This window comes from Emiliania huxleyi (genome assembly GCF_000372725.1).
Source record: "Emiliania huxleyi CCMP1516 unplaced genomic scaffold EMIHUscaffold_493, whole genome shotgun sequence".
Classification (NCBI taxonomy): Eukaryota; Haptophyta; order Isochrysidales; family Noelaerhabdaceae; genus Emiliania; species Emiliania huxleyi.
This window is the reverse complement of record NW_005198296.1, coordinates 33699-44558: the sequence shown is the minus strand read 5'-3', so window position 1 is coordinate 44558 and position 10860 is coordinate 33699. Positions and strand designations below refer to the sequence as shown.

Sequence of the window (10860 nt, the reverse complement as noted above, 5' to 3'; positions counted from 1 at the left end):
AGGCTTCGTGCCCGGGCCCGCCTACGCGCCTCCGCCCATCGACGCCGAGCGGAAGAGCCGCTCGCCCGGCTTGCGCAACAACTTTTACGACGTGCCGACCTCAGACTTCAAGCGGCCGTACGGGACCGGGAGGAGTGCGCCGCCTTCCGCGCCAGGGAGGCCCTAGGGCGCACCACTGCGACGCACTACCAAGTGCCCATCAGGAGAAGAGGCGACCTCGCTCAACAATAGTCGGCCCTCAGCGCGCAGGCGCGATCAGGGGAGAGGAGCAGGTCTAGGTACGAGTCCCCCCGGTGACGGGGCATCTGAAGCGTGTTGCGTGTGGCTCGCGTGCTGAAAGAGAGCGAGGAGTGAGAGAGACTTGTGAGTGAGAGTGTGAGACGTGCATAGAGCCATACAGAGCTCAGTGGAGGAAGTGCATGTGTCGACAGTTGCGGACTTGGTGCGCACACACGTGCTCGGACAGTCATCTGTCCGGCCCAGCACTGGTGCTGTGGGAGCTCACGTCGACGTTTTTGATCTCCCTTTTTAGTCACTACTAACTCTAGACTACTCTACAAAATCATGTGAATACTCTTTGCCATCGCACGGCCCCGACACCAGTAAGGCAAAGTGTAAGTATTAAATACTAGTACGTAGTAGTAAGGCGAGGCCCGAGACTCCCGAGAGACGCCGAGAGCGAGACGTGCAGCTGCTGCAGGAGCGACCTCCCGCGACCCGCCGTCCCGCGCGGTCGACGCCGCACACTGGCCAATCTCCGTGCTCGGCTAACCTACCTATATATCTGTGTGCCACGCGGTTTTCACGAAAAAGCTCCGCGTCGCGCGTCGCCACCGCCATCTTCAGCTCCGCCACCGTCCCCTTGACAAGGGGCCTTGAGCTCTGCCAGAGACCGCCACCTGGTCGAGCGCGTCGGCCGTCGCCGTCGCGCCGACCGCCGAGCAGCCCCCAGGGCGCTCTGGATTCCATTCGGGACCCAAGGGCCTGGTCGCTGGTGTTGTCCCATGCCCCATCGTTGGGTGCAGGGGGGACGTGGACGTGTTCATATCAGGAGGTCAGAGTTGTCGCACATTTTATTTGTTACGACCCGAGCAGCCAGAGCCCCTCCTCCCCCATGCGCGCCACCAGGGCCGCAAAGTCTCGCTGGTCGTACCGGTCGAGGCGTAGCCTGTGGACGGGCTCGCTAGGCGGCCTTGTCGCGCGGCCGACGACAGCAGTGGCGCGGCTCGAGACAAACGCCCCAGCGGGCGGGAATGCGTCCATCGGCAGCAGCCCGAGACGCAAGCAGCTGCCGCCGCCGGCGTCGCACCAGCTTGGCGCCGTCAGCGTGGCGAGAGCCACCGCATTCGGCGCGGCGGCAACCGCCTCAGGACCGCCGAAACCGCCCTCGATCCTCGGCCGCGCATCGGCCACCGTCTTGTCAAAGCCGATGAAGGTGCAGTGGTGCCCCATCCACCAGCGCAGATAAAAGTCGACCATGCCGCGCTCGATCGAGCGCACCGAGAGGCGTGCGACGAGGCTCCGGCGCGGCGGAGACGCGGAGGCGCCGCGCAGCAAGAGGAAGTTCCACGCAGCGGCACATCCGAGCCTAGCACCCGAGTCCGGGACGTGAGAGGCGACAGCTTCCGCCGGCCTGTCAGAGGTTGGAGAGGGACAGCTCGAGAGGCCGAGGTTGGAGAGGGGGCGGCGAGTGCCTGTTCTTGCCGGGGCGGTTGCAGTGGAGGCGTCCGACAAGCACGTCGGCGTCGGAGGCGGGTACCGAGAGGAGTCGCGGCCGCGGGTCGGCCACAAACACCTGGCAGCGGAGGAAGGAGCCGCCGGGAGTGAAGAGGCCGCGGTGGCGGTGGCGGCGTGGCGGCGGTGGCCGCAACGGCGGTGAGGAGGTGCGTGGCGGAGGCGGCGGTGAGGAAGTGTGGCTCACCGCCGTTGAGTCGCAGAGGAGCACGTCGAAGCCGGCGGTGGCGAGGGCTGCGGCCGCCATGTGCCTCTCCGCAAGCGCGCGCTGGATGTGGCGCATCAGTTTGGTCGTGGCCCACGCGTCAAGGTTCGCCGTGCCGTTGACGACGCTCGCAGCGCCGAGCCGCGCAGTGAGGTGAGCGTGCGCCGGAGCGTCGAGCGCGTACAGCAGGGCGCATCTCACCCCGGAGCGCGCGGCGGCGGCGTGCCAGTTCTCAGCCAGCTCGCGGTAGTCGAAGTCCGCGGCGGCCAGAGCGATGAATTTGCTGGCATCCGCAAGATGGCCGGCGGCAGCGACAAGTTTGGCGTATTGCGGACCATCGGGTCCGTGCGGCGGCTTCTTGGAGAGCGCGCGTACGACAGCCTCGTCGAGCGGCCGGTACGGCTGCTTCCAGTGTTCATAACCCACACGATTGCCCTCGCCAGGGCGGCACGGTCGGCCATCGCAGACCGTCTTGTGCATCGGCTCGTTGGTCGTCTCCTCCCACGATCCTAACGGTGTGTGCCCGGAGCGGACACGCAGCAGCTCGCGCCGCTCTGAAGCTGGAGGTCGGAGAACCTCGGACGGGGGCGCCGCAGGGTAGGCAAGCGCGGAGAGCAAGAGCATATGTTTGTCGAGAGGGAAAAATCGGCCATTAAAAATTTGTTGTCCGACTAGCCCCGGGACTGGCGCGCACTGGCACTGACACAGGTACACGGTGAACCTGTGTTAGTGCCAGTGCGGTGTACCTGTGTTGTGCCAGTGTGCGCGCCAGTGTTGTAAAAAGTAAAAAGAAATCCAACATGCAAGAACATCGGCAGCACGGCCCTCCACGCCGCAGCGCAGGCTCCAGATTATTCGCAACGAGGGGGCTTTCGAAGCAAAACAGTTAATGAAACATAGTCGGTATTAGCCAGCCCCCCACTGCGTCAGCGGTGGTGAACGACACACGCAGGACGAGCCCACGCCGACCCCGCACACGAGGCTAACCACCCCACACCCGCCCCACATGCTCTACGCGACGCCAGCCTCCTGCCGCTGCGCCTGGAGGAGGAGCGCCTCATGGATATCTGGCGTCGAGACATGCCGCTTTGGCTGCCGCGCGCCGCACCACTCGACCAGCACCGGGTTCACCTCCTTTGCAAGCGCCACCAGAGCCGCCGACGAGCCTCGCACCTCGGCGACGCGGACGTCTAGCCGCTGAAGCCACGCCTCGATGGAGGAGGTTGAGCACGCCTCATCGGCGTCGCACGGGGCGCCGCCCTTCCACATCGACTGCGTGATCCTCTCGACGCAGACGCCAGCCTCGGCAAGGAGGGCCTCCACCCGTGCGCCCCGCCCGGCGTGGTTCTGTCCCGAGTCGACTCCCTCGCTGCTCTCACCATCGCGCTCGTCCGCGGGTAGGCCCTCCGAGGTGTCGTGCAGCTCCCGCACCGAAGATTCCAGGCGCCGCCGCTCACCGGTGAGCGCCGCGAGCTCCGACTGCTGCTCGTGCAGGTACCGCTGGAGCGAGGTGTTGGAGCGCTCTTTCTCGAGGAAGCGGTTGGCAATCGAGTCGACGATGTGGTCCTCACCCGGCTGGTACTTCTCGTCCATGCCTGAGAAGCTCTGCAGCCGCTCAAACTCGGCGTCCCACCCGAGCGCTTGGTTGGCGAGGAAGCCGAACCGCGTCTCCGCCCGTTCCAGCTCGCCGCGCCGGCTGCGGCTCGAGATGTACTCGCGGCGCCGCCGCTCCTCCTCCGCCTCCGCCAGCTCGCGCTCTTTTACGCCCCAGTCGCCCTCCAGCTCTGAGGTGCGCGAGGCTACGTCCTTGATCTGCGACAGCTTCTCCTTGCGCTCCCAGTTGACGTCGCGCTGGAGCGCCATGAACTTGCTCTTGACCTTCTCCCGCTGATCGAGCGCGTCGTGCGCCGCCTGCGTGAGAAAAACGATGTCCTCGTCCATCTTGGTTGACTTTGCACTCAGCCGCTCGAGCGTCCGCTGGTGGGCAACCTTCTCGCGCCGGAGCCGGTCGACCTCACGCCGGACAGCTTGGTTGCTCGCCACCGTCTCGGACGCCTTCTTGGCGAGCTGGGTGCAGCGGTTCTGGATGATGGCGACTTGCCTGGCGGCCTTAGCCTTCTGGTCCATCATCGAGGCCAGGCTACCGCCCGCGGCCCTCTCAGCCTGTACCACCGCCGCGTTCATCTGCTGCATCTCGGTGTCGAGCTCCTGCTCCTGCAGCTGCTCCATCTGGATGGCACGCGCGTAAGTGTGCACCTGGTTCTGCCGCTCGGCGAGATCCCTCTGCGCCGGCAGCTGGCCTGCGGTGGAGCCTCTCCTCAGCGACCCCACGCTCGTCTCGAGCATGGTCTGCGCCACTCGCTCCTCCTCCGCCTGCAGAGCCGCAGCGGTTTCTGGTGCAATCCCGATGGCGCCCAGGTCGACCGTGCGCGTGAGGGAGGAGCGGGTGGAGGCAGCGACGCGGGAGGTGTTTGCAGGCCGGGTCGTCATCTTCTGCACGACCCGCTCGATGATGCTGCGCTGCCAGGCCGGTGAGTGGCTGTACCCGGCCGGCGACAGCTTCTTCATCACCGCATTCCAGTGCTCCTCAGCACCTCCGGGCACATGGAGCGCGCCGTTGCGCTTCCCAGGGGAGAGCTTTGAATCGCCACGATCGGACGAACCGCCGCTGCCCTGTCGCTTCTTCTCCTCGGTGGCAGTACCCGATGCGTGCGAGGGCGGCATCGGCAGCTGCTGAAAGTGAAACGTTCCGACCGGCAGAGCGCGTTCATTCACACAGTGCTTTTTCGGCGCGGCAAAGCGCGGGAAAAAGGCGAGAGGGGGCCGCTGAAGCTGAACCACTTCAAGGTGGGAGACGCCCCGGGCCCAGCATGCGACGACACGAACAGTGAATAGTATAAAGCCGAGCCCCGCCGGCGGCGTCCCCGGTGCGCTGCTTCGCTATCCCGAGCGTCGCGGCGGCCGCTCATTTCTCGGACGGCTTCTTCTTCTTCTTGTCCTCCTCCTCCTTCTCCGCCTCGATGCCCTTGACGATGGCTTCCACCTCGTCGTCGCCCAGCAGCTGCAGCTCCTTGCCCTGCCGCAGCACCGCAACCTCGATGTTCTTGCCGCCCGCCTCGACCACCTCGAGCAGCGCACGGCACGCGAGCTTGACGCCGTCCTGGCGGGTTGACGACAAGGGGGGGGGGGGGGGTCAGCAGGCAGCGGGAGGGCGGGTGTGTGCAATATGGCGGCGGGGCGGGCGGGCGGGCTCCCGGTGCGGCGTACGCACATGCATGTGTGCACATGTGCATGTGGGGGCAAAACGGGCGAGGGTGGGGGCGGGGGGAGAAGCGCGCGACGGCTCTGGCGTAGGGCGGGGAGGGGTGTGGCGGCGGGGAGGGGCGTGGCGGCGGGGAGGGGCGTGGCGGCTGCTGCGCCTCCGCCGTCTCCTCGGAGTAGGTCTTCTCGAGGTACTCCTTGACGGTCTTTTGGCTCCGCCCGATCGCGACCGCCTTCCAGGCGGTGTAGTTGCCCGACGGCTCCGTCTGGAAGAGCTGCGGCGTCCCGTCCCGGTCGAAGCCCATGATGAGCGTCGAGATTCCAAACGGGCGCACGCCTGGGGCGGGAAGGGGGGGGGCGGGGTGAGGACGGGTGAGAGGGGGCGGGCGAGGGCGAGGGCGAGGGCGAGGGCGAGGGCGGGGGCGAGGGGGCGGGCGAGGGCGAGGGCGAGGGCGAGGACGAGGGCGGGATGGGGGGGGGAGGGGGAGGGGGGAGGGCGGCGGCGGTGGTGCGCCTCCGCTCTGCGTGTAGCGCTGCTGCACTCCGGAGACGTACTCGGCGACGTACTCGACGGAGGGCGAGTCCTCAAAGGTGAGGCGGTAGGACTGGCACTCAACTAGCGTCTTGTTGATCAGCACGCGCGCGTCGGCCGTCAGGCCTGCGGCGGCGGGGCGCTGACGTCAGCCGGCGGACGCCCCTCGGACGTCTTGCCGCCCGGGCGGGGGAGAGGGACGCGCCGGCGAAGGAGAGCACGATGTTCTCGTCCAGCTTGTGGATCTTTCGTACCGTCCGCGGGTCCTGCAGCTTCGCGGTCGATTTGCGCTCCACCGCAAAGACGATGTGGTCCTTTGACCGCACGCCGACCGCAGTGGTGCCCTTGCGCACCGCCTCCATCGCGTACTCGACCTGGAAGAGGTGGCCATCCGGCGAGAAGACGGTGATCGCGCGGTCGTAACGCGCCCTGCGCAGCGCGGGGGTGGCCGGGCTTGGAAGCGTGAGGCAGCGGGCGCGGGCCAGCAGAAAGGCCGGCGTTCAGGGCGGCGGGCTCTGCGCCGCAGGATTTGCGGGCCGGGAGGCACGCAGCACGTGCGCCACCCTCCCCGTGGCGACCCGGCCGCTGCTCGGCAACAGGCAGGGGGGCGGAGAGGCTGGCAGCAGTCGGCTCACATGCTGTGCTTGTCGTAATGCTGTCTCGGCGGCTTCCTGTTCACAGCCTTGGAGAACCTGGCATTCGTGGCCCTAGCCTGGCTGTTCTTCACCTTTCTACCTAACCTAACCTAAGGCCCTGGTGATTGTGAAGAAAGTTCGTCCGTGGCGCTGTGCGTGGTCTGTGATGAGAGGTTGAGGTTTGGCCTGCACAAGCTTTTCCGGCAAACAAAAAGGAAAACAGAGGTCAGAGGGTCTCCAGCACTTTGCGTTTCCGGAAATTTCCAGGGAAAACAGAGGGTGTTTGGTGCTCCATTCTGGAAACTCGCGAGTTTCCCTGAGTCTGAGAGCTGGTCTGGGGCAAAATCTGACGCAAAATTGAGGAAATCGACAAACAAAATACCCAGGCGGTCGCAGGGTAATTTCCAGGTATACCCGGGGTTTTCCAGGTATACCCGCAAAATACCCGGTATTTTGCCGATTTGGCTGATTTCTGCGAGAGGTAGTGTTATCGGACACGGCTCCGGGCTCTGATGCTGTATGCTGTTTTCACACCGATCATAATACGCGATCGCGCAGGATTTTGGGCCCAAACCAGCCTCAGACTCGCTCGGCTCAGAGCCCGGAAAATTTGATGGTTTTCCCGGGAAAATAGAGAGGAAAAGAGAGGGTGCTACAGAGAAAAAAGGAAAGGAAAAGAGACGGGGTGCGAGAGCGGGGTGGACGGCCGACGCGTGGAGCCACGGCTGGAATGGCCGCAGAGGCAGGGGGCATCCCCCGAGGCCCCGCCCCAGGAGGTGCGGCGGCCGGCGCCGCCATCGGGCCCGCCCCCGCCACCACCACCTCCGCCCCCGCCGCTGGAGCGACCGCTGGGTCGAGGAGCCGCCCCTGAGGTTCTGCACCAAGCGGTGCGGCCGCCAGTGCCGCCATCGTTTCCGCCACCCACACTGCCATTTCCACCCCCGCCACTGGAACGGCTGCAGGGTCGTGGGGCCGCCCCAGCGGCCCCACACCAGACGTTTGGGCCGCGAGGGCCGCCACCGTACCCGCCGCCCCTGCCACCGCCTCCACCCCCGCCGCCGGCGGGGCCGCCGCCGTATGGACCCGCTCGGAATAACCTGGGGGGTCCGGGACCGCCCCGCCGGAGGCTGGTGTATCCGGGCGGAGGAGATGGGGGAGGGGAGTTACCGCGGTACGATAGTGGGCCCACCGGCGAGCCGGAGGGCCGTGACCGGAGGGCCCCGGAAGGGACTTGGGGTCAGTTGTCGGAGGAGGCGAGAGATGAGCTGACGCGGCCTCTGAGAGTGGAGTCGGGACGTACGGGCTCACCAGGGGAAGGCCAGTCGCAGTGGCAACCGGACCACCACGACCTTCCACAGGGAGGGCCACGCCCCCCCGAGCCTGGAGAGGAGCCGGCGGAGGGGGGGGGCGAGCCGAGGACGATAGAGAGGCCGCGGGTGCGGGCGCGAGACAACCAGGGAGAGCGGGCTCGACCCCCCGGGGGTGGAACTGGTCGCGACCCAATGCCACCGTTCTCACCCGGGGTGACCCCGGCCGGGCCGCCGACACTCTCAGAACCGGTGGAGCTGGGAGAGGCTAGCGAAGACGAAAGGCGGCAGCGGAGGAAGCGACACCAACAACGAGGGAAACGACCACACCGGCCGTCGTATGACGCTCGGCAAGCGAGCAAGAGAGCGAATCGGGGAGAACCGGAGCCCCGGGAGGACCGAAGGTGGAGCCCCGGGACCGAGGACTAAGCAAGTGTCTGTTTGGGCGTGGTGTCCAGTGTAATGTCCACTAGCTCCGAGTAGAGGGGGCGTCCTGCAGTTAAGGGGAAACCCGGTACGCGGGTCCAACCCTCGGAGAACTGTGTTTACTTTAAGGCCCTTGCCCTGCGAACGCGCACCCCCGGGGCTAGGGCTCTCTAGCCCGTAACCCGATGCCAATCATCCGGCCCGCTGGGTGCGCTTCTGAGCTCCCCGGCCCTGGATGTGCGGTTGATGACTGCACTCCAAGTGCTCCAAGTGCGAGAGGAAAACCTTGTTCAGCCTGCCTAAGTTGAGGTGCGAGAGGGCCCAACTTGAGAACCGTGCTTGTCTCGGCGGCTTCCTGTTGCTGTTCACAGCCTTATTGTGAAGAAAGATGGCCGTGGCCCCCGGGGCGCTCTGCGTGGTCTGTGAGAGGTTGAGGTGCGAGCCCTGGAGGCCCTGGCGGGGGGAGACTACCGCGGGCCTACAAGGCCCGTGCGCAGGAGGGTGGGACATTGAGACCGGACAAGAAGGAGAGAAGCCACACCCATGTTGTCTCCCGCAGATTTCTTCTTCAGCTCCGTGGGCGTGAGATAGGACCTAGCCGCCGGAAAAACAAAACAACCGCCGGGTGGGGGCGCATTGGCTCACAAGGGCACACGTGCGCGGGTCGATGCCTTCCAGCACCGCGTTGGCCCACGGCGCTCCGGACCGCAGCAATGCGGCGAGCGGTGACGCGTCGAGTGACGACTCGGAAGACGACGACATCGACGCGCTGCTGATGCAGGCGTGCTCGGCTGGCTCTGAGGACGTTGCGAGCACCCTGCTCCGGCACGGCGCGAGCGCAAGCACCCGAGACGAGCACGCGCTCTGCCCGCTGCACCACGCCGCGTGGAATGGTCACACCGGCATCGCACGTCTCCTCTTGAGCCATGGCGCGGACTGGCGTGCCCGAGACCGCCGCGGCGCAACTGCGGCCCATTTGGCGGCTCAATTTAGACACGCTGACGTGCTCGCGCTGCTGCTTGAGGCAGCAGGCGAGGTTGGCGGAGCGAAGGCGCTGCTCCAGAGCCGCTGCGGGCTCGGGCGGAGCGTGCAGGACACGGTGGCAGACTTTGCCACCGCCGGCGCTGCTCGCCCGCTCCCCGAGGGCATCCCTCCCGGCTTCACGGACCAGGCCTCGGCGCTGGCGTGGCCCATCCGGCGCCTGCTGGTGGACGGCGACGCGCCCGAAGCCGTCTCGGCGGCGGCCGTCCTCAAGGCGATGCGATTGCCGTGGCGGCAGTACCAGCGCGCCGCCGCGGCGCTCGAAGGGCCGGCCGAGAGGCTGATGCTGCGGGCTGCCGGAGTGCTCGACGCGCGCGCCTGCGCTGCGCTGCGTGACAAGGTCGACTCGAGTGCCCAGCAGAGGCGAGGGGCCAGACCCACCCTTCCTCTCCACCCCTCCACCCACCCCACTCCGTCGCACGGCTTGCTGGTAGGCCGGACAGCGTCGACGGCCTCGCCGACCACCAAGTCGACCTCACCGCGGCGCAGCTCGAGGCGCTCGTCGGCCGGCCCGCCCTCGAGGCGCTCTGCCGGCTGCCCGGCGCGCTGGCGGCACAGATGGCGGCAGCGGGAGGGCCGGCCGAGGGAGGGCTTACCGAGGCCTCGCCGGGGGGCGTGAGCAGCCTGCCGAGCGCGGGCGAGCGGCCGTACAGGACCTTCGTGCGGCGCTTCACGCCGGCAGAGAGGCCCTGGTTCACGTTCCACGGCGACACGGCCACCGCGACCGTGAACGTGGCCCTCGCGGACGACGGCAGCCACGGGGGCGGCCGTTTGCTTGCCATGCTCGGAGGGCGCGTGCAGCGGATCGATCGCGCGATGGGGGAGGCGACCGTGCACCCGTCCGAGCTGCTGCACGCCGTCAGCCGAACCACTCGCGGGACGAGGTACTCGCTCGTGCTATTTTTTGGCCGCGGCCAGAGGAGTCAGGACTCGTGTGACACGACGTGTGAGCAGTGAGCAGTGAGGTCTGAGGAGTGTTTCTGGTTTATGGTGAGTTTTGAGCGCGACGCGCCACGATCTTCTCTTCTCGCGGTGCCGTTTCCCTCTCGTCTATTTGCGTCCCCCTTGTATTAGACCGGTAGTCCGTGCTCGCCTACGGCTCTACTGCGACCGTGTGCATCTCTCTAGACGACTAATACATGCGCCAGTCCGGGCGCTGCGCACTATCCTCGCTCACGCTTCTCGGTTGATCAAGCACGTACCATGTCAGCGCAGCTCTCGCTTCGCCTTGACCTTTGGCCCGACCTCTTTGCACACCACCCCTCGGCCCTCCACCTTGTAGCCGCCCTTGGCACAGCAGTCTTTATCTGCAACGCACGCGAGGCGCGGGAGTGGGCGCGGGAGACAATCGCGGGAGACAATGTGCGCGAGCCGCACAGTTTTTCATGGCGTAGTCGTGCTCGAGGCACTGGTCAGCGGTGCCCGCGCCGGCTGACAGGGTCGCAAGCGACAGGAGCAGCACGGACAGCAGCCTCATCGCTGTCAGAGAGCTCCGTGCCGACGCGAGCGCGAAGAAGGATCCAAGCCCAAGCCGGGCGCCAGCAACGCGAAGGCGAAAAAGAATTTAACCCAGCAAGAAGTTTTTTTGGTCTTTTTAGTTGTGCCTCGCATTGTCAGTGTAGACCGTCGGGCTCGTCTTATTCGTCTCTGCGTATGTCAATGTATGTAGGACACCAGCGCGCGGTATGGGTGGACCACATCTCCACCGACGTCTGCGTC

General features: G+C 66.5%; 4 protein-coding genes across 4 annotated transcripts; 1 reads left to right on the top strand and 3 right to left on the bottom strand.

The window, feature by feature from the left end:
- Nucleotides 1-1080: 1080 nt before the first annotated feature.
- On the bottom strand, nt 1081-2563 carry EMIHUDRAFT_119522 (hypothetical protein; the record flags this gene model as incomplete). Its single annotated transcript, XM_005767443.1, has 3 exons — nt 1081-1588; nt 1656-1795; nt 1922-2563. The coding sequence occupies 3 exons, from the start codon at nt 2561-2563 to the stop codon at nt 1081-1083; spliced, it is 1290 nt and encodes a 429-aa protein (XP_005767500.1).
- Nucleotides 2564-4762: 2199 nt separating this feature from the next.
- On the bottom strand, nt 4763-6395 carry EMIHUDRAFT_445685 (hypothetical protein). Its single transcript, XM_005767442.1, has 4 exons — nt 5938-6395; nt 5715-5858; nt 5359-5537; nt 4763-5099 (listed from the first exon to the last, which is right to left on the bottom strand). The coding sequence occupies exons 1-4, from the start codon at nt 6092-6094 to the stop codon at nt 4905-4907; spliced, it is 675 nt and encodes a 224-aa protein (XP_005767499.1). The 5' UTR covers nt 6095-6395; the 3' UTR covers nt 4763-4904.
- A 2372-nt stretch (nt 6396-8767) lies between these two features.
- Nucleotides 8768-10098, top strand: EMIHUDRAFT_119520 (hypothetical protein; the record flags this gene model as incomplete). Its single annotated transcript, XM_005767441.1, has 2 exons — nt 8768-9378; nt 9576-10098. 2 exons carry the CDS (start codon nt 8768-8770, stop codon nt 10096-10098), a joined length of 1134 nt encoding a protein of 377 aa, XP_005767498.1.
- Nucleotides 10099-10347: 249 nt separating this feature from the next.
- EMIHUDRAFT_246165 (hypothetical protein) lies at nt 10348-10618 on the bottom strand (the record flags this gene model as incomplete). The annotated part of the gene is made up of 2 exons (XM_005767440.1): nt 10348-10448; nt 10519-10618. The coding sequence occupies 2 exons, from the start codon at nt 10616-10618 to the stop codon at nt 10348-10350; spliced, it is 201 nt and encodes a 66-aa protein (XP_005767497.1).
- Nucleotides 10619-10860: the final 242 nt, after the last annotated feature.